General features: G+C 32.8%; 1 protein-coding gene across 1 annotated transcript; it reads left to right on the forward strand.

Annotated features, from left to right (window-relative positions):
* The first annotated feature begins 10,073 nt into the window (after window positions 1-10,073).
* Window positions 10,074-23,791, forward strand: LOC130441012 (arrestin domain-containing protein 17-like). The gene is made up of 5 exons (XM_056774457.1): window positions 10,074-10,276; window positions 13,056-13,238; window positions 16,375-16,557; window positions 20,449-20,542; window positions 23,638-23,791. Exons 1-5 carry the CDS (start codon window positions 10,142-10,144, stop codon window positions 23,682-23,684), a joined length of 642 nt encoding a protein of 213 aa, XP_056630435.1. The 5' UTR covers window positions 10,074-10,141; the 3' UTR covers window positions 23,685-23,791.
* The last annotated feature ends 395 nt before the right edge of the window (window positions 23,792-24,186 follow it).

The raw sequence follows: 24,186 nt of genomic DNA on the forward strand, positions 1-24,186 counted from the left end.
TCTGGTTTAGGACACGTGTAGAACCTGTGCTCAATCCCTCCGATCCCGCACCGATCCGTTCTTTGGAGCAAAATCGGACGGAGTTCTACTGATGTCACGGTCATCGTTTCCAAGGAATAGCCTCGAGTGTCGGTTTTTTATTTTCTTTAGTTCTGTCTCTATGTTGGTTCTATTCGTGAAATAGAACGGTTAAGGTCTGGTGAAGGCAGCCTGGGCTAAATTATTGGCTTTTTAGTTCCTGTGTATACATTTGTGTGCTAGTGATTAGAATGGAATAGCATTGTTTTCTTTCCCTGGTTTATTTGTACTCCATATTTAATGAAAACAAGATTATTTGTGATTTAATCGTTTTTATAGCTGCCCTACTCTAGAGGAGGACTACTATATTTCTTTTGTCTGAATTGAATAGTGCACACCTTTTGAGGCTAGACTTTATACTTGGAAGGTGATAGCATGGGTTTCTATTGATTCGGAGCATCTGATCTTTGTTCCATATACACCTATTATTCCTGTTGCGGCTCTGGAGGCATCTGTATATCATGGTATGTTATGGAATTTTTTTGTCATTCGATAATACTATTATGGACAAGTTCGCGAAATGGGTTCTTAGGCCGGCACTATCCAGCTATAATGAACAAATAGAACAAATTAGTAAAGTGATATTTATAAGTGAATTATTGTGTGTTAATAAATTAGGAACGTAAGAGTTAGTTCAAGTTAATTCACCCCACAAATGAAAATAGTGTAAATAAATACGAAAAATATTACAGTACTAAAAACTTCTTTCTAGAATAATTTTTTTATGTAAATCTTCTATTGGGAGTTCTAGATAGGACATTTTGCCATGTGGACTTATTTCCTAAATTTGTAATTGTCCCCTTTTTTAATCCGTCATTAACTATAGAGGCGTTGCCATGTCTTTTTACGACAATATGTAGTGGAATTAGGTCGATAATGATGACACGCATAACTGTAAGTTATTTTTGGTTTTATAAACATAATATGGTTGTTGCAGTTTAGCGGATATTCTTCATGCCTGCCATCCACGGTGCTTCCTATGTACACAAATCTTCATTTTGAAAAAATCCCGCTTCTTCCAAGGTTTATTTTTTCATAGGTTCCTCTTTGGTTTAATCTGAATTTAGCGCCAATTGCAAAAACTTTAGCGATTTATTCGTTATGTGGAGGATATAGCGCAGGGTACTTTCAAATTTTCCCCAATTCAAACGTTGTCGTTTGTACATTGTCATTCATGGGAACCGGATATTTCTAAACTAATCATAAAAAAATGAATATTTACTTTAAAAAAGTTTTATTGGTACAAAAACACTTATTAAATCATAGCATTTATTACTTACTCACTTACGAAAAAGTATATCCGGCAAGTGATGTCCATTTTGAGCAATACATTGTTGTATTGACAGAAACTGGCCTCAATTCTTTGCAGCATGTCTATATCAATCTGGATGACGTGTCGACGAATTGCGATCTTTAGGTCCTCGAAAATACGCGGCTTATTTTTGTACACACGCGATTTCAGAAGCCCCCACAGAAAAAAATCACAACTACTCAAGTCGGGGGATCGAGGGGGCTAAGGAATGTCGTCGAATCTGGAAACGATCCGTCCCGGGAACAAATCATGGAGGACAGTTATTGTTGCCCTCTCTGTCTGCGCTGTGGCCCCATCCAGCTGGAATATTACATTTTGAAAATCAATTCCTAGGCTTCGTAACTCGAGGATGAAAAACGTATTCAGCATTGCAATGTAACGATCAGCTGTTACAGTTACGGCAGCATCATTTTCTTCAAAAAAATATGGTCCAACAAGACCAAACTTTCCTACACCACACCAGACTGTCACCTTTGTGCTATGAAGTGATCTCTCGTGAAGTTGATGTGGGTTTCTTTCTGCCCAATACCGGCAATTTTGTTTGTTGGCGAAGCCATTCAGATGTAAATGGCCTTCGTCATTCATTAACAATATCAAATTTTCATTTTCTTCAAAAATGATAAGCATTTGTCGACAAAATTGTAATCGCTGCTGGGAATCTTTTTCTTTTAACTACTGCACGATGGCTATCTTGTAAGGATGGAAATTTAGATCTGTATGCAGAATTCGTCTTAATGTACTTGTGCTCATTTGAAGTGCTGCTGAATGCTTCTGAATAGAGCGGCGTGGGCTTCTGACAAAGGCTTCCCTTACTAGTTTAATGCTCTCTGGAGTGCTAGCAGTCCTTTGGGACGTCCACGGCTCCATCTCAATGATTGAAATGTAAATGCTATGAATAAAGGAAAAGTTAGATACCAGTCACGTGCCCCTCCCACTATGAGCGCCTGTGTAAAACCCAATTTAAAATCATCCGTTTCCCGTGAATGGCAATTCTGCAATAATTTTTATCCACGAAGATAAGGTTTCTGCCTTTTTGTAGGTGATAAATGAGCGATTTTTTGCGAAAAAGAGTATTTGGATTTAGGGTCTTGGGTCTTTGATACTTCGAGGGCATCCATTGATTACGTGAGTTCAAAATGGAGGGGGAGAGGTTCAATGGAATCTTACCAAACCTCATGTAAACCCAAGGGCGGGGTACTTAAAAACTTAAAAAAATAATTTTGTCAGCTAAAATAAATCCCATGGCTATTAAAATCATTCGGTTTGAGAGTAATATAGAAAATGATACAACTATTGATAATAGATGTAAGACATGTGGCATTTATTTCGCTTAGTGTGTAGTTAAGCTGCAGAAGCGCAGATCAGCTCTTCATGCGATTCGACGAGAAACTGTAGACAGGATTCAACCAACTGTAGACAAGATTCAACCAATGCGTTTAGTCAAGCGTAGTGCTAAAGAGCAGCTGTGCGTTGTTGATGAAAGTTTGGAATGGATAGACGAAGAAAACGTACTCGTAGATCCTAGATGACATGTGTCCAATTATTTCAATTGAAAAATCTCATGTAAGAGGAGGGGAGATTTAGGCAAATCTCACTAAATCTTACCTAAGGGGGAGAGGAGGAGTCTAAGCTGATCGAAAAATGGCTCACGTAATTAATCTCCTTAGTACTCCTTAGTACTTCATGTATATAAAGATAACTTAAGCTAATCGGTTGTTTCAAAATTGTTCTCTCCTGTCCTTAATTACGAACACTATATTCAAATACAGGATTATTTAACTATAGGTTATAGTTAGTTTCAAATCAAAGATTGCATATTTTTATTTAAAATTTCACTTCATATTTGACGAATGCACTCCTACTAGTTATTTCAATGATGTTAGTATATTTCGGATTCTCCAGAATAATTTCTGATCATACAGATTTTTATAGGATTCGCAACTTTGATGAAAAGTATAGTTCTATCAAATCATTATATGACAATATTCTCAGATTTATAATAACAACAATTTTTCTTTCTGTAATACAAAAGGTGTGTTTAATAGTAGTGGCTCTAGCTTAAGGAAAAAAATTGATCGCAGTCATTCCAACAAAATACAGTGGTGTTCTTCTTGTTGGGTTTGTTGAGTTTTATTAATAACTATTGCCTCATAAGGTAACTCCTAAGATCTCTTCACGTGTCATCCTTCAAATTTCGTAAATCAATTTTTTACTTTCAACTATCATTGATTCTGTTATAGATGATATGATAAAAATATTAAGTTGGAATTTCTGGAACTGTAGGTGATATTCATAGTGAACACACTGCTTACACTACCACTACACCAACTCTCACAATTACACTGTCTGACTGAAGGTACCAGTCTCTGAAGACGATAACTTGGTTATCGAAACGCGCGTCAGACATTGTTGGTGTACTGGTGATGTAAACAATGTGTTCAGTAAAAAATTATATATTTGGCATATTTTATATATTGTTTTCTATTTTTACAGCAAAATTCTAGAATGAGTTGTAAGGTGGTGTTAGATACCACTGGACGTTTACATCCAGGTGATACATTATACGGAAGAGTTGTTTGTAATGTAACAAGCAATCAGTGCGTTAGAGGTGAGTCAATGTTCATAATTCTGAAAAGAAACTAAATCTAGAATACAGAGCCATGTATACGTTATAGTAGAAACAATATCAGTTAGTTTTGGAATATGAAAATTGTCAGGTAAATTAATACTTTGCGACAATAATAACAATTTTGTTGAAGCTGTAAATTAGGAGTTGTCAGTTGTTAAATGTTCCTACACCTCTCAAGACAAGATAATACGAACTACTCTTTTTTACTTTATATAGTTAACAAAGAAGAGGGCTTGGAAAATTTAAAAAAATATATACTTTTTTAACATAAATGCCACTTAATTTCACAAGAATAATGATGTTTATTTCGATGGGATTAGTATCAACAAACTCACAAAGTTTAGAAATCTGGATATACCGCTGAGATCCGTTCCAAATAGGCACTACGTCACCAGTGCCGATTGTGTAGAGGAGCGGGTGCCCCGTTTGAAAAATGCTACTGGCTAGATAGTAGATAGATTATATTCATGGAGCAAAAACGAAAAGATGTTATGTGGACGGAAAATCTTAATTTTGAGATATCAAGTGTTGAAGTTTGAACAAATATATTACATTTAATTTGTAGTAAATTCCACTTTGATTTTTGTTGGACTTTGTTTTCGAGTAAAATAGTTAGAATGAAATAAGGAGTTACCATTGTTTTCTAAAAATTATAGTACCTGTAGATATTATTGAATTAATTTAGTTAATGCTTGGTATCTAGCAAAAGGTGTCAAAATGTTATTATAAAAGTTTAAAAATATTTACCACATTTTGACAATTAGGTACAAAAAAATACTGTAGGGATCAAATTTGCTCCATGTTAAACTGAATTTCAAAAAATATTAGTTCTAAAAAACACATTAAAACTACTATATTATTGTTACAATAATATGTCAAGTCTGTATCCTATATCCTGTATCGTAAGTTCTAAGTTTTGAATATACTATTTAAAAAAAGAAATAACCTACTTATCTCGAAATAATCTTTACAACAAACCAAATATTTGTACTTGATAAAACAGTATTCCTTGTACTGTTACTTTTCATTGCATCACATCATTTTTCCGTAATTTTTCTGCCTTAAACTTACTTAAGCTTAAAAATACCTTATTTGGTGCAGTAATAGTAGTGTAATAATTATACCAATATGTACCAATACCAGGCACACTCAAGAGTTCAAGGGGCCACATGCGGCTCTGGAGCCGCACTTTGCCGACCTCTGGTTTAATAAAATATTTATAGTGGGTTTAACTGCACAGCTAAATCTTTCAATGTGTTAATATCTGCGTTCAAAACAAGTGTATGACCACATCCAAAACTCCGTTGATATGTAAGCTAGTCGTAGACAACCAGATAATTCACCAAGTAATGATTCAAATACTTAGGAATCGAGATTTCAGGATGTGGAGACGTAGAGAACTAAGTAAGAGAGCAAACAACTAAAGCCTTAAGAATAGCAGCATGTTTGAACGAAACCACATGGCGAAATAAACATTTCGAGAATATACAAGGCCACGGTTAGACCCATAATGACATACACTGCATAGACACGACCAGAAACGGCGAAAGCGGAAAGAAGTGAGAACATCAGAAGATTGTGCACTTTCCCGCACACATTTTAGTTTTGAAAGTGTCACTTTCCCGCACTAGTGCGGGAAAGTAAAATTATGCACATTTTGACCATATTAGATAGTTTTTCACTTCTGAGATTATAACTATTGTTACTACAGGTAAATAAATATTCACGAAATAGTCCATCAAACAAAATTTAAACCTTTTCTAGCTTTTTGTAGCATTTTTAATTTTTTGAAAATATAAAATAATACAGATATTTTTTATATAACCATGTAATTGTTACTAAAACGTCAAAGTTGTTCAAAACGTCTTGGAAGTGACCGAATAAGTGCAATCTTCTTCTAAATTAAACCACATTAAACCGAATCCGATACAATAATATTAATTCATCATCAACCGAGGAAGAACTTCCCGAAGCCATTTTGAAGGCTGCAAATGAAACTAATTCCGAGCTGATACCTGCCAACTGACTTAAAATCGTTGCCGTCATCGTCATCTTTATGCGACCTGCAACCGATGCCATCCATCCTCATCGACGTCATCTACCTTCCAGTTGAAACCAAATAACTACACTGGATCGGCAATTCTTACTAGTCTACAGAATGCAACAAATTGTGTTTTCAATATTAATATTTAATATATAATAATTAGTAGTTTTTAGTTACAGTTTTTTATATTGTTATGTTTGTTGGAATACAATAATTTTTGAAAAATGGGTTGGTATACTTTTTGTATATACGGTCGTAGAAAAAATAATGTTCCTAACACATGCGTGAAATGTCTTTCCCGCACTTGACCGCTTGCCCGAACTCCGCTCCGCGTCGTTCGGGACAATTGCAGTCGCGTGCGGGAAAGTATCACTTTCCGCACTTGTTAGGAAAATAACTATTTATCTTATTACTTTCTTTTCTACATCTGAAATATCTCTGGTAAACAAATGTAGAGAAAGGATCCAAAAATATTTTCTTGCGGAACGCCAGCTTAAATTTAATTCATACTAAGTAGTGTTCAATAATTTAACTGAAATATATATATGTATATATATATATATATATATATATATATATATATATATATATATATTATCTAATAAAAAAAAATTTCTTCTCGTACTCCTTTAGGAATTATTAAGTCAATAACCTGTAAATTATGATTGTTAACTTCGCCAAGTTTATTGTTGCCGTAAGATATATAGCCAATAAAACTGCTTTTTATTTTTTTGCACATGTTCCCATTCCATTTCAAATCAGAGGTTTTGGTGTTATCCGCCTTTTAATTTTTCTGGTGGCTTTCAGAAGTGGTAGTCTGTTCTGCACATAAAAGCTAACTTATTCCTGTTTAATATTCATGATTTCCCTTTTCAGTATTTGTGTTTTATTACTTAATATATATCCGTCAGTTGGATTCCGTGATTGTTGCATTTATCTTTTAGATTTCTATTGTTCTCTTCCCTTTTTCCCAACTTTTATTTGGTACTTAATGCTTTTCGTTATTTGTATTATGTCTCGTATGTTATTTGTGATAATTTTATGAATTTATCTACTCCTTTTCCAAGCCTGGCATTTATTTTTCGGTCCAGCATTTGAGTTCATGTTTTATTTTAACTCGTCTTCAAAATTTTCCCAACATTTGGTTTTTGGCTAAGGAACTCCTAGTTTCTTTTTGATTTATAACCTCACTCATTCTAAGTAAAACTGCTTCTTGATTTTAATAATAATTATCCTGTATTTTTAACAAATTTGACAAAACTTCTCTAAATATAAAGAAATCTAGTAAGTCCGGTATATTATTTTGTACTATTACTATTTTTTTTTAATATTATGTCTTGAAATAATTGCTGCACCCATAGTTAGTGTTTGCCTAATAGATGTTACACTTCCACATTCAGTTGATTTTCTGGAATTTCTATATGATTATCGGTCAATTTCTGAATAAGGCCATGCTAGATGCGGTCCGTTGTACTACAAATATTTATGCTGTGTATGTTTGAGAACGTTATGATTATTGTTTTGTATTTGGGATGACGTTAGCACTCCATTTCGATACTGTGAGATCTTTTCTAATATTAAATTTTTTATGTCATTGTCCCATTATATCTAACTTCGAGCTCGACTGATCTATTTAATTTTATTCCTTTCATTTCTATTATTTACCATTTGTCTTCTCCATAATGTTTTACATTCTCTGCATATTAAGATCTCTAAGAACTTTCTGTTCTTTTGACTATATGTTATTTTCCGCGGAAATAACATATTCCTTCTTTAGCATTAATGGAAATAAACTGGTTTAGGACTATAGTTCTAATTCAATTTTTCATGTTTCCTTTCATAGTTCCATTGCTACTATACACACTTTATGGTTTGTAGAGTAATTTTAAGCACAGTTTGCCATTCTGCCTAATGCAACCTTTTATAATCTTTTATAAGATGATAACTTGTACACTTGACTCAACAAGTGTTCTATTACAATACGTCTAGGCGTGATCATATCATTTTTTACGTTGTGCTATTAATCAATACCAATAACAAAAATATATACAACATTAACGTTGCATTGATGCATTCAGAATAATTTATTTTATAGAAAATAAGAAATTTTGAAATCATTGATATTCTTTTAATTTCAGAAATCAGATGTAAGCTCGTTGGAAAAGAGCAGACTATAATCAAATCAGCTAAGGACACATTTGAAGCTCAAAACGAATTTTTAATCGTCAAAATGACTCTCATAGGTGAAGGTAAAAATTTTAAATTTGAATTTTTAAAACATGACTAAAATTGGACAGAAAAAAGAGTATTACGTAAAGAACCAATGAAAAATGAATTTGGTGAACATTGTAAATTTATGGTAATTTTCCAAGAGCAGCTAAAAAATATCGATATTAAAAAATAAATTTTTTATTTTCTTATTATAAAAATATTGAAAAATAATAACAATCAGTTATTATATGGTCCCATATATAAACCTCTCGATCTAAAGATAGTATGGTTGTTTCAAAATATTCATTGGAAATACAATCAGAAGTACATTTTACAAAGTACTACATGCCAATCGTCCTGTTGCGTTTTTCGTCGAATATTTTCTCTATTTCGTTAGTTATTATGCCGCAGTTGTGCCGTTGTGATCTATAGTCAGTTTCAAGTTCTAAAAAAAATTATTAGTTGTCGACCTTCTATTCGCAAATTTTAATGAAATAACTTTATCTACAACGCATTCCACGAATTCACGCGAATTTTAGTAGATTTCTGGTGATAATGTTCTTTATACTCGCTGGTACATTTTTCTGATATTTTTGACTTTGCTTTTCATTTGTAGTTCTCACAAAATTGCTTTTTTATCTTCTATAACCTTATTTTTTTTAAACTTTTCTGGGGAAAACCGTGGTGTTTGCAGCCCTCAACTGTGGTTGTGGAGATGACGCTATTGGTATTGTTGTAGCTATTGGTGAGTTAGTTACTTCAATCTGATAGCTGCAGAGCAAGGAAAAAAAAGAATGAGCAGAAAAATAAGAATACGATTGGGAACTACTGAAGAGCGAAGAAGTGGGTAGATAAAATCTGGATAAAATAAGCTAATGCTATAATACATACAAAAACTCAATTCATACTTTTTAAATATAACTATACATAAATCTGTTCTATTATATTTGTTGTGTTCCCCAAATAAATAGAATATCACTGAGGAATTGATGAAACAGAGTTTTCTAAAGACTACATACAAAAAAAAGCAAAGTTATTAGAAAAACGAGTATAAAGCGAGTGTTTCGCCCAACGAGTCACGCCTTCGTACTCACCGTGAAACTTATTTCGCGAGTATGTTTCGAAGTGAGCCAACACCAGTCGGTTTTTGATTGCGTATTAAAGTGTTTCGCCTTCCGTATTGTTCACATTGTATACATGCACTATGTGTTTCGCGCGAAAATGATCAGGCTGCACTCGGTGAATTATCTCGCACAAACTGACGGCCCACGCTAGTTTCGCCTGGAACCCGAAACGTTTCGTTTAGTCGACCGAAGACATTTTCGCGAAACAGATCGGAAAAAAGTTTAGTGCAGTAACAACCCGGCTCATTATCACCACACTTAACTTGAATTGTTCCTTGTTATAGATAAAAAGGACGCTTCAAATCGAGTTGAATTTTGACTTGATTATTTAGTCTGTTACCTTGAAAGATTTCTAGCAATCCCAGACAAACTATACCAATGTTTGCAGAGCTATTTCATTGTTAGATACTATACTATACTATACGTTTCTGGTCGTTGGTCTCGAATATTGTGATATGCATTTCCTTGGAGACTTCCGCTTGAAATACTGAGGACAAATTCTGATCGGTTGGGTTAGTTGCACTTAGGGCACTTATACATAGGTTCCAACTCGTATGTTTTCAAACAAAACCAAAGAAAATTAACGAATGACAATTTGTCAATAAATTCGGATTTGATGTTGTTTATGTGAAGAATCATTACATGTATTTATACATTAGTTTGTTTTAGTTACTCTAGAACCACGTCAGCACGAGTACCCTTTCTGTTTTACTCTGCCAAAAAATATTCCAAGCACTTTAGAAATGGAATTTGGATGTATCAAATATTATGTCAAGGCGACAGTCGATATTCCTTACTCATTTGATTATGTCGATGAAATAACTTTACCTGTTGAGGTTCCTGTGGATTTCAATGATATACAGGATGAATTACAATTGGTAAGATGTCTTAATTGTGAAGAATGACAATATTTGGTGTTCTTTTTGATAAATTGCTATTTGACTAATATTAAGATGCACCATATGGAATTTCTTGAACCTTTTATTTCTAAGTAGAAGGAATTTTTCCATTTAATTGTACTGTTATTTCAATAAAAGTCAATTGAAAGTAAAATTGGTGTGTGACATTACATATTGCATAAAAAGTAACTAAGAACGATATATTCCCTATTTCTTATTCAGAGATGTTCTCCAGAGGTTCAAATGGGGTAAATAATTCAACCAAATATCGACCATTACATCATTTTCCAAGCATTGTGAGATATGACTAGAAAAGAGGTTAAAAACTGGATTGAAATTTTCATATAGCCATATGTTCTACTAACTCCTCGAAGTAGATATTCCCGCAATTCGCAAGATAATTTATATTTTGAATTTGCAATTTAAAGTGCAGAAGATCAATTGGTCAACAGGTTTTATATTCTATAATAATTATGGCTTGAAAAAAGCTGTATCCAGAAACGTAGCTAGATATATTTTGTGTTGGCAATATCTAAAAGAGTTTAGAAAAAATAACAAATTCTGCTTTGAAAACCCGTTATGTGCAATCTGGTAGAAATGAACGTAGAAATTATTAACTCTTCAGCCAAGTACAAATTTTAATTCACAAGAAAACGCAAAAGACCTCGGTCAGAAGACCATGAAGTAAAGAGCCTGTTTCTGAGCATTCGTAGCAAAAAAAAAACATGGAAAATATGGAGATAAGATATGGAGAACCGTTTTTTTTTTCAACCTCTGATAGGATATAAATGAAAGACAAGTTCGTATAAAACAATATTATTTATTAACAAAAGATTGGTACACTTACGGTTACTTTTCGACATAATCACCGAAGAGATTGAGACATTTGTCATATCTGTGAACAAGATTTTCAATACCCTCTTCAAAGAAAGTTGCCGCCAATTAACAGACCTTGAAACTTCTGGAAATTCCGTAGACAAAGCAGTGTATACAGGGTGTTCAGGGACTTGATGCAAAAATTCGGGAGTGAGTAAATGACATAAACATAACTAAATAGTATATTACGCCAAAAGGGAAGAAAGTTGAATTTTCGACCCTGCGTGTCATAATTCCCGAGACGAAGCCGAAGGCGTCATAACGCGCAGGAAGGAGATTTCAGATTTTGGCACGTGTATGGTACACGATTTTTCTTCATACCTCGGTCGAAGGTACGTAGTTTCCTCCCTAGTAACAAGGGCGAAAGTATGTACTTTCGACCAAGGTGTGAAGAAAAAAAATTTTCATACAACTCATCGTTTCTGAGGTATAGGCATTTAAAGTTGCGAAATCAGAATTTATATTTAAGTATATTTTTTAAATTATATATTTAAACATTATGAATTTTTAATGGATAATTAAATATGTCCATGAAGTGTGTTTGACGGAATAAATAATTCTAGACTACTATCTGAAGGCCAGAGGTAGAAATAAGACCAAGACCACAACGAGAGAAATTCATTTGTAAACTTATATGATTCAATGTATCGTTTCATATGTTTTATACCATGAAGATAACATAATACTAGGGCCGTTTTTTTTCAACCTCCAATCGCTCCGTGCAGATGCTACGCGGGCAGAAGATAGCGGGCATGCGCTGTAGGTGACTGCGGAGCTCTCGAACTACACAATTCGACATTGTTGACATGTAAACATGTCGAAGTTATTGCATTAATTGGCTTTGCGGGATGTTTCGTAGGGAGGACATTTATAATTGAGAAGTAGACGATGTAGAGGATACTGTTTCTCAGTTAGTGGCTCGTTAATCACTCAAAAACACGTTCGACGGATTTTTACTGTGATCAACAGCAATGCAGTGCAATATTTGGATGTGTTCAGAAAATATAAAAATTTGCGAAAACACCTTTCACTAAAAGCACTTTTTGTAAGCTACTGACAAGGTAAATGCGTAGATTAAAGAGCTGTAATACACACTTTTGGCGGGATATTTGAAAAATTTGCTGTATTCCTCAATCTTGAGCATCCAAAAAATTACACCGGACATATTGCTCCAGAGGAACTTCCACATCGCTGTTGGCCAACGCTGCAACTGATATCAATGTTTTAAAACGGCATGGTGTATGGAAGAGTTCATCAGTGGATCAAAAATATGTGTGAAATAGCAAGAATGATACAAGGGGGTGAAAGTTTTGTGAACCAAAATCACACATCTTTCAGCATTATTGAAAGTAAAGAAGTACATCCATTAATTTCTACAATAAATGTTTCTGGTAACAGTAGTCGCTCTATTACTGTTAACATCCAGAATTAGAATAAAAATTCAGTTATTGATGTTAATTGATTTTTTATTTCTAATTATTTCAAACGGGATTGGGAGAATTTAAGAGTTCTGTAAAGTACAAGGATACCATAAAGTAACATTTTCCGGACTCAAATTAATACTGTCGAATTTACAGTACAGTATGAAAAAATATATATTTTTGTTCTTGAAAATTTGGTTACTAAACTTTAACTACATTTATGTTCACTTTACATTACTTTGTTTATATATTGTTTCCATTTAGTCTTATTATGATAGAGTCATTTTTAAATCCAACCTGTCTGTCTTGTTTTTTTTACACTAAATAAACTGAATTCGACTCAGATATATCCATTTGAGTAACATTGTAACGAGTTCATCAATACTTACAACACAATATTCTTCCATCAAACTATATTATGTATAATAATGACAATTGTACGCTTTCATAATTTGTTTCAGAAACCTATTACATTTAGTAACGAGAAGACTGTTTGCTGCCTTTGCTGTACTGGTGGCGAAATTAGCATGAATTTACAATTAGAAAAAAATGGCTTCATTTTGGGAGAAATAGCTAAAGTACAAATCGAGGTGAAAAACATGAGCAGAGTTAACATTGAACAAATCATGCTTACGTTAACAAGAGTGAGAATTTTTTGTTTATAAAAACTGACAATAATAACAAGCCTCTAGTTTATATTTTTAAAAATAGAAAAAAAGTCTTTGATTTTGAATGAATCTGATAGATTGAGTAATCATTTCCGTATACATTATCATTTTATGGAAAACAGTAACCAGATAAGAAACAAGAAGATGGTATGGATCTTGAAATCTACCACCAATTGAGTCCAACAGATTGAGATCTGGCCATTTCATACGTATTCTTCTACGTATCTCTCCCACTAGAAATGATCGCAAATATATATCATGAAAAGGGCAGTTGCGGAATCTTATTGAAACTTGTCTTGTCTCTAAACGGGACGTTAACTTGTATAGGGTTAGGAATACAGCGCTAATTCTTCTTGTAAGACTTCCAAATATCATACTCCAATAAGAGTTTTGTCTTGGACTACTAGTTCTCTACTATATTTTTCGTGTTTAGTTTACTCACAATTTATTCAGAAATACGAGTTTGTAAGATTTTGTAGGATTCGTACTACTGATGAATATCTAAATTCAACAACTGCTTGATAAAGAATCTCGATTTCCCTGAACAGATAATAGTACATTCATTGTGATATCTTTATCAAGGTCAGTTGGTTAATTGGTAATTTTTTTTATGAAAAAATTAAAATTTATCGAACTTTTTAGAAGCAAATAACTCTATAACCGATTGAGTTACACGAATCAAAAAAGAGTAACTTTTTTTCTAGAATTTAACGTTTTTTAATATTTCTTTATTATTTTAGCTGTAAGTTTAGCCCAAAAAAAGTTTACTTTGATTTAATTAACACAAACAAGTGTAACTAGCGCCTTTTATTAGCAATGTTAAATTAGAGTGCAAATTATGATTCCTCATGCCAAAAAACGTAAAATTGCCAATTTTCAAAGAGAAATTGTGGAAACATAAAAAATTATTGCCAAAATAAAAATTTACACTTTGAACACCTCGTATCTCAGAAACTAGCAATATTTGCATAAGGCATGTTGAGCAGAATCATCATATTTTGAGGTCTAGAATCTACAGTTCAGAGATTGGACATTCTTAATGAATCACCCTGTAAAGTCTGCTTTCTATTTGTTTATCTTGCTCGCAAAATCTGCCCCTACCATGTCTATCGCCAGCAGACCGACTACCCGTTTAATGTCGTTTCTGGTCATCTAAAGAAGTTCCTAGGACTTCTAAGTATTGGGTCTGGAGTGTTTCTCCAATAAACTTCGATCTAATCCATTAGTCATCCCTTCAGTTGGTTGTTGATGTGAAATCTCAAGAGACCACATTAGGAGCCTGATTGACGATATGGAGTCAGTGCTCCTTTTTTGCCTGGTATACCCTGGTGGCCTGGTAGCCGAATAAGAGTTAATTAATTTGTGTTAGCTAGTGCTTTTAGAGCTACTGCTTTTATAGCTACTGCTTTTAGAGCTTGAAGAGCACTTAATAGTGTTCAGCTGCTTAAAGGCTACTTAACCATCGAAGAGAATGCTTGCCAGAGAGGTTCATATTCAAACGCTTCTGAGTACAGATGTTTATAGCTAGCAATAAACATAAGCCTGACAAATAGTGAGTAATTCTCCTGGTGGTATAGAAACATTTTGGTCCAAAAACATCTAAATGATTGTTCCAAGTAAATGTTCAATCCAGAAGGACTTGATAATTGACTTCGTTGGAAAATAGTAGTTGAGTTCCATGAAGGGTAGATGCGCATATAGTTGCGTTTCTTCTTGTGTATGGAGTTAGTGTTATTTTAACGGAGTTGATAGAGAGTTGCTTTTCATTACTCCAATTTCCAATTGTGCTTAGGGACGTTTACATTCTGGCAAAGATAATGGTGTAGTATATTAGTGTATATTAGTGACTATTTCCTTCGAAAAATTTAAGCCAACCAAAAAGCTGTAATATTTTATGTTTACCTAGCAACGATCAAATTTCAGCGATAATACTGCACTAGTGCAAATTATCGATAATTTGCACTAGTGCCAAATTTTCGTCTAGGATTAATAAACATCATTTGGTTTTAATTTTATATTTTAAGAAAAGGAACAATTATTGTTTATTTTAAATTAAATTTTTCTTAGGAAATAGTCTGCCAAAATGCCCTCTCGCGCATGTCAAATTGTCTCATAATTTCCTCGGGTGCGCATTCGCGCACTCGAGAAAATTAAATTATCGACAATTTGACATGCACTCGGGACATTAATATTGAAAATTTGTGCAATTTTGATAATACAGAATCAATAATAAATTCTCTTAAAATGTAAGAGAAGAATTTAATTTATTCAACTGACTTATTGGAATAGGATTTTCATATGGTGTTATTTTTCTAAGGATTAAACAAAAGCTAGTTATTTAGTTATTCAGGCAAATTGGGAAATTCTTTGAAAGAACCGATTTCGCTAATTAACTGATATTGTTAAAATATTTGTTGACTTAAAAACTCCAGCAATACCATCTTTACGTTCCATATATTATATTTATGTTTTTTCGTAGATTGTCTAATGAGATAGTTGGTATTTGACAGAATCTTACGCTTCAAACTTACATAACCTATCACTTTATGTGAAAATTCGGGATTTCGAAAAAAAAAACGATAAGTCTAATTTTTTCTACAAGCAAAAGTACTCATTTTGCATTCACTGTTTCTTGAACTCCTTTAATATGAAGCTGCAACTCCAACCTTTCAAATCGGAACCCACTTCAAAATTCTATCGAAAATGTTGCTCATTCTTGAATCTCATATTATTTGATTAGTCTTCAATTTTGAAGATATTTTTCAGCTTGTCATATCACAACCTTATTTACACGAATTGCTGTCTGTTTAGAAGGTATTTAGATTTCCTTAGGGAAACTCTCCAGTTTCTTTGTAAGTTTACATTTATCCGATGTTTGAAAACAGCAATCACTAATTCAGCGATATACTGACATCAGTACATAGTGAGCTTCCAAACAATTAATGGTTTTCCTGACTATATTCATTCTTGTGTTATAAACTCTATTTCAAAATTTATACGTAGTACCTATATAGAACCGCAGTATACTAATACTTTCTTGAAAATACCTGAACGACTATTTATTCACGTAAATATAGAAATAGATAAATATGATATTTCTTATAATTTCTAGATATGGGACTATAAATCAGAAGGTAGAAAAGAAAGAATCAAAGAAATTATGGCCACTGAAACGGAAACAGGAACTGATGCTCACACACAAAGGACCTATCTAATACAATTTAAAATTCCTCAAGAAATCTCTATACACAATTTGGTTAAATGTATTTTAATAAAGGAAACTTTTCGTTTGCGGGTAAGTTTTATACATCAGCTTTAACTAGTAATTGATTACTAAATAATCTTCAGTCGAGGCTTACGACTCCAGGGGAAAGATAGGTATTAAACACAATAGTTAAAAAGAAAACCTAATATCTATCCATAAGCGAGCTACATACTGGCCCACTGATCCAACTTTACGAATTTCTGTATTGTAAAAGGTATATCAAAAATATCAAGAGATTAAATCTTCTCTTAACCCATTCTCAGACCTTTCGCCTTTACAAAATTTAAGTAATCAAATACTATTAAACCCAAAGTGAAAACTATCAGTAATTCGAAATCAAATCATTCAACACATTGTAGCAGTCACATAAGAAAATTGATAGAAGTGGGAAGGAAAACCATTCACTCCCCAAATTATGGAGCTCTACATATCAACCAGGTAACTCGAAGTAGATTATTAAAGTACAAAAATTCTAAAACGCTAGAGTATTTGAGAAGAAGAAGTCAAAAACATATGCCTCCTATAAATATGCAGTAGATCAATGGTCCAGAAACGACACAGAAAAGACTGAAACATTCGATAAACACTTAGAAAGTGTATTTTGTCTCTACCTTGGCAAAACACTGAAACCGTCTCTACTTCACTAGGCGTTACAACTCAATTAGATCTTCCTATAATAAAATGAAATTGATTGAAGGGGACGATGACCGGGAATAACTTTCAACAGAAGGCATCAGACTAGCACTATGATATTTAATGCCATGATGAGCTTGGGTTTGTTTCCCACCCCAGTGGAAAGTAGCCTAGGTAATTCTCATCTATTAGCCCTGCTACCCGTTCTATCCAAGTATTTGAGAAGCTCATTCTTCAGAAACTAAAACCAATACAAGATTTTGATTTTGATTTTGAACTATTTGAGCTATAGATTTCTTTGATGTTACCAAGACCTTCGGTTTGCTAGAAAAGACTGCTGTACAAACTGAAAATGAAATCACCACATACTTTTTTTGAAGTGCTGGAGTCTAATATTTTGGAAAGATACAAGTAATATGAAGTAAAACACACACATATGGTACCGATACAACTGAGTTACCACAAGGCACCGTGCTAAGATGAATTCTATACCTGCTTTGCATAGCTAATCTTCCGATAACAATCCTGATTACCTTAGTCTCTACTACCCTCACCCTCACAAAAACATATATCGATTATCAGGGAACGACCCCAAAAAGGAGATATGAATTACCTTGGTATTTGTCATAAGGCAAAAGAGAATACAGCTTATTTTTAATTACAAGAAAATGTGCTAGCTCCTGAGTCGTTCATCCTATTTATCTCTAGCAAGGTGATGGTGAAAAAAAACTATTATAAAGCCTTTATAGTCATATGAAATACAACTCTGGGATCAGCAAGCAATACGAACATCTTAATGATACACCGTGTTCAAACCGAAGTACTTAGATCGCTGGGTAATGTCCCATAGTATATTCCCAACTAGGTACTTTCAAAGTTTCAGCAATTATTGAGGAATGTGCCAAACTAGCATAAACTGATTAGAACCAGATGACGACTCAATCAAATGAACTAGTTGCAAATATTTTCAACCATCAATCAATGAAGAGACTGAAGACATATGAGTTATGTTATTGTTTACGTACGTTATACGTAAATTCAAACTCTATAGTTGTAAACAATAAGTAATATCGTATGATGTTAATATTTAGAAGCTATATCAGTGGTTATTTCATCTGCTTGTCATTTATCAAAAGCCATACCGTATTTTTATTATTTTGAAAAGAACAGATTTTATCTATTAGGGCAAAATGACATAAAATATATCACACAAATGGGCATTATAGAATTTGAAAATTCTATATTTACTAAAACATGCTGAATAATTATCTTAATTAGTTAACCTATATTAGCACAGTCAACACAAATCAGTAAGATCTAGTGCAACTGTAGTAGTGTTTTGAATATTCAATACATACTCGTAAGTTATGGAAGCTGTGTCACTTTGAACACAATATTCAGTAGTTCATGTAAAACAGTATGTATTAGCATATTATGAAGAACACTACCTCATTCAAAACGGAAGAATATTATGAATTTCTGAACTCAGATTTGTTTGAAAAACGGCTTTTCTCTTATAGAATTAGTATCATTGAATACTTCAGAAACTAGTTAAAATGGAAAAATATACACCATCAATCAAAAGTTTTTGCCCATACATATAGTTTGCGTGATACACAACAAAACAATAAAAATATGATACATTTTGATATTCATATTTTGAAGAACATATATACATAATGATATAGTAATATATTTAACTTTTTGATTAATCGATTTTTCATTTTATTATTTTCTGCTGATCAGGCGCTGGCCATAACGTAGTACATTTTTCTTCAATATTTTTTATAACTTTATTTCTTCAAAATCCGTTCAATATTCACAAGGTCTCTATTCCCCCTTCCTTCAAAACATACCCAAATCATCATCGAGCCTTCGCCATATTTTACAGTCGGGATTAAACATGGATCTAACATCCTTTCTTCCTTTGACCTGCGCACAAACACTCTTCTCTTAGACCCAAGAACCTCAAGTTTCGAGTCATCAATCTTTAAAACCCTCTACCACTCTTGATGCGTCCAGATTTCATGTTCTTTGGCCCATTGCATCCTCTTGATATTATTTTGACGTATTAAAAGAGGTTTCTTCACTGCCACCCTTTCAAAAGTCCAGCTTTTCCCAATCTCTGGCCCCCTGAGTCGTCGATCACGTTTACTAATCAATACAAACACAACGGTTGTGGTTCTTCGAGGACGCTTTAAGCGTTTTCTATCGCCAAAGCTCCTGGTGGATGCATATTTTTTCACGTTGTAGTCCAAGGTACGTCGAGGTATTTTTAATTCGGTCACAATGGTACGCTTACTTTTGCCTAGACTTTGAAAACCTGTGATTAATGCATGAGTTTTAGCCGATAGTTCCTTCGTTTTACTCATTTTAAAACTTTTCAAGTCTGAATTTTTGAGAAAGATGTGTAGACGAACTTCACAGGCTTAACTGGGACTAAACTACTGTTATAAACACCGAAGAAATAATTCAGTGTTAAAGAACAATAAACAAATCAGTCGAAACTTGGAAGTTGTAACTTGTCGCACCCATGACAAAATATGAACATGCGTTCGTATAAAGTAAACAAATAACGTACACTATTATTTCATGTTTTTAAGACACCGTTTCGACCCCCGCTTGATAATATGAAAGAGAAAATGTGTATTATTTTGAAATATAATAAATGGATTATGAGGTGAGAAAAAATTTTTGATAGGTAATGTAGAAGCTGAGGATCAATGGTAAATAAAGTAAGAGAATTTTTATATCAAATATGTAGTCGTTGAGTTGACACGTGGACACGTGAATGTTATTGATGTAATATAAATAAGGGGTGATATATATATATATATATATATATATATATATATATATATATATATATATATATATATCGCTAATCCTGCTTCGTTAATATATTCCTAATTGGTTATTTAGAATCTTATTGAGTGATTATATAGAGTCACACAGAATAGCGTTACATGGAATTACTTCAAATGATTATCAATGTCTTTCTCTCAATTCACAACTTATCACCGTTATCGAATATAGTCGTATGGCTAAAATAAAATGATAACTTATTTTCATAAAATAAGATAGAACTTTTGCTCAAACCATAATTTGAATTCTAGCTTCCTCTTAATCACTACTACAGTTTTTCTATTCTTAGAATAGAAAACATAGACATATTTTTGCTTTTATAAATATATTTTATAACACAAATTGAAATTCTAAACAAGTACTAAAGTGTGAATTGGAAGTATTTTAATTTATTTTAATTTATTTCTTTCGAAACAATTTCAGGCTGAAGTTCTGCTACCTTTAACTCACAGAGATTTGGTAGTGGATGCAATTGTGAAATTGGGACATATTCCTTTGAAACATTCTACACACAAAGGTGGGTATGTTCTATTTAATTTTAACAATACATATTAGACATACAGTTTTGAAACGATCACAATCTTCAAAGACTGAAAGTAAACTGTAGACAGTGTAATTTTAAGTGTTGGTCTAATGGTGGTGTAAATAGTGTATTCATTAAGGATGGAACAAGATAGATCAACAGAACGAATATGGAAAAAAAGAATTATAGGAAGAAGAAAAAGGGGCAGACCAAGAAAACATGGAACGAACAAATAGCAGACATAGGAAAACAAAGGCAACAGACAATAAATCTAATGATGATACTGGCATAAGACAGGAAAAAATAGAAGAAATGGGTGGTAGGATAGTAGATACATTTCCGTCGCCCTAGTAAGGGCAAAAGTAAAAATGAGAAGAAGAACAGGTTATTATGTATTACAATGTAATAGCTCTCATATGAACAAGTTTGCTACATATTTTTGTACCTATATGTTCAACTAATTCAACTTTGTAATCATGAGCATCTATTATATCTTGTACCAAGATTCATGTTAAAATTATATTCCCTATTTTTTAGAAGATCTTTGATAAAATGTGTTTTAAAAACTTTCTTTTTTTCGTAAATTTGAACGATATTTTTTGACTTATTGATAATACGATTCGATACGATTTATTGACTAGTATAAATACAAAAGCATTTGTGTATTTGTGTAGTTCCAATACTAAATCACAACTAATATTTTCATCAAATTAGATTTTAGACGTAACATATATGTAAGAATGAAATAAGTAAGGCTAAACATTAATAGTTACGTAGTCCCTAATTGCATACAAACGATTTGGTAATAAAAATACTTTCAAATGACCAGCTTTGGCTCATATTTTTGACGTTCTTATCAGTATGACAATCTGAAAACTTGTTACAAGGTCTAATGTCAAGTTTGTTATACAGTAAAAGCAAATACAGAAACCGTGAATACGGTATGGTAATTTGTATGGGATTATGGGGGATACGTTCCTAGGTGACAAAATAATAAATAAATACGTAAAAAACAAATATATAAAAAAATCAATTTTATTTAAGTTATTGAACATTTTGATTAATTATCTTTAGGCTTAGGCAACGGTTTGAAGAATTTTGTAATTTTCTCTTGCTTGGTTTTAAAAGCTCCTTCAATTCAGAATGACACGGAGCAGTCACATTAGCAATTTGCTTCTTAGACTCTTTGCCTCCATAGACGGATCAATGTTCATAAAGAAATCGCAAAGCTCATTTGCCATTCTTAAACCTTCACTAACATTTTTCAAATTAAATGTTACGTTTCCAGTGCTTGTTGAAGCCTCTTCTTCAATAGGCTGTGAATTTAATATTCCATCCAAGTCGGTTTCAGTCAAATCTTCATCTTGCGATTCAAGCAATTCCTGAATGTTACTTGATTCTATCTGCTCGAACCCATCTCGTCCTCGATCACAATTTTTATAACGAATGTGAAAGACGCAAAGCGACTTTTACCATAGAACGGAACAACAACATTCAAAATATGTATATGTACTTCATCATTGAATAATAAGGTTGCTTTCATTCTGTTTATTTACATTCTAAAAAACACCGATTGCGGCGAAGGCGGCTTATGTCAAAGTCGTCGGCAATATCATTTAACAACATATTTTAGGCAAAGTTTTCATAAGATATATTTTACTTTTTTATTAGTCCATTTGACGGCATTTACAAAGGATTTTGGGTTAGATACCTATTGGAATCCTTTTATTATTATGTATGTACTTATTAGATCCGCGAATAAAGAAATTTTTAGCCGCGAATATAGGAATAAAGGAAGCGCGAATAAGGAACTTTTACTGCATTGTGTTTGATGCAGCCTATTAAAATGGTACAATGAGTCTACCTGCACCCTGGTGGTGTAACTGTGTACATTATCTCGTACACCCCTATGAATACACAGTAGGATTTTAACTATGTAAAACCCTGCTCGAGTTGCCCCATAGAGAGACACCATAAGCCAGATGACTGTTAACACAAAGTAAATCGTGCGGATAACGCGATTAATTATGGTAGAGGAGCACAATTGTCCTATTGCAAAAAGCTGCGTGGATCTATATGCTTCCCCCAATTGATACCAGGATCTAATTGATCGAAATGATTCCCAATCATTTCACAGATTCCCCTCTGGTACCTCGTTTTGCAGTGCTATATGCTATTTTTTTTTAGTTTTTGGTACGTTTAATTTCAAGTTGCTTCAATCAAACCAAAGATTGACTAAATAGTTCATTTGTGTCTCTGAGACCCAAATGGACATACAGATGTTAGCGGTTTGAGAAGAAGATTGATTTTTTTAATTTTTTAATTTTTCTTATATTACTTTAGAAACGGCTACATCACGTGTCATTTCCAATACGAATCATTGAAAATAACATCAATGTATCGAAATCGAATTTAAATGTTGAAAACGCACCCTCAGCAACGTTAAATATTATTATTTTGTTTACAAAGCCTGTCTTCACTTCAACGAAATGGGTAAACGACCATTCAATTTATTATAAGTTGTATCCAATATTTTTTAAACACAAACCATTTTATAAAGAAAGCCGTTGTAACCTAAAATGTTCTCCTTGGTCTGAGTTATTTATCTATAAACATTTAGAGAAACCAATAATATATCATTACAAATAAAATTTTAAATTGATTTGGAATAATTTCATAAGATCAGTTTGTAAAGAATTGGGACAACTTCATAACGGAATATTTACAGCTGAATTCCTTCTCTATTCCTGTATAAAGTACATAAGCTCCATTTTCACGATTAAAACTATAATATTTTATGTTCAGTTATTTTAGAAGAGATACATCAAGACAAAATTATTTTTTGAGCTTGATTTTTGACAACATCATAATCATATTTAGAGTAGGCTATTTATTGACAAAAATATCACGGTCTAAAAATTATTCAAATTAGGAATTTATAATATATAATACCTAACCTAACCTAACCATATTTAGAGTAGGCTATTTAATGACCTAAATATCATGGTTAAAAAATTATTCAGTTTGGGAATTTATAATATCGTACTATTTAATTATATGGATAAAAAAATTTCATCCTGTAATTGCAGATAACCTGTTGCTATCTTCGTCTCTAGAAGAACCTTCGAAAGATTGAATTGGAAAACGACATCGTAATTTTATCCATATGGTTTCCTTATGAGCATGTATAGGTAATATCGCTACAACGTTTCGAATACTAAACATCTATATAGTCAATTAGAAGCCAAAAATTGATTATGATAATTAAATTTAAACTTCTTGTATAATAACATTCTCTCAATTCTGTTGATGTGAAGTTTTTGTATGTAATAAAGTTTTTTACTTCAAATCTAGTATATTAATATCAGTTTCATAATGATTTTTAATTGATTTGTTTCAAGCTATTTTCTAACCTATTGTTGTATTCGAATTATTTGGAAGTTAATCAGAGAGTTCATGATGTTCATATAGGAAAATAGGAACAGATTTGGAAATGTACAAGCATGTAAGAACGAAATAGTTGACGGACTTGCTAAAGTAGGGGTCAAACCAGTATCTGTAACAATCTACAGGGACAGGCAAAGATACTCCTAGGAAACTATAAAGAATATCTATTGAATGTATCAATCTAGGCTAAG

The sequence above is a fragment of the Diorhabda sublineata genome, chromosome 3 (genome assembly GCF_026230105.1).
Source record: "Diorhabda sublineata isolate icDioSubl1.1 chromosome 3, icDioSubl1.1, whole genome shotgun sequence".
NCBI lineage: Eukaryota > Metazoa > Arthropoda > Insecta > Coleoptera > Chrysomelidae > Diorhabda > Diorhabda sublineata.

Excerpts from the sequence above, each read along its gene's own strand:
- LOC130441012 (XM_056774457.1), top strand. The coding sequence starts at position 10,142 with ATGGAATTTGGATGTATCAAATATTATGTCAAGGCGACAGTCGATATT. Across the intron at positions 10,277-13,055 it reads TACAGGATGAATTACAATTG|AAACCTATTACATTTAGTAA; the intron begins GTAAGATGTCTT and ends AATTTGTTTCAG. Across the intron at positions 20,543-23,637 it reads GAAACATTCTACACACAAAG|ATAACCTGTTGCTATCTTCG; the intron begins GTGGGTATGTTC and ends CTGTAATTGCAG.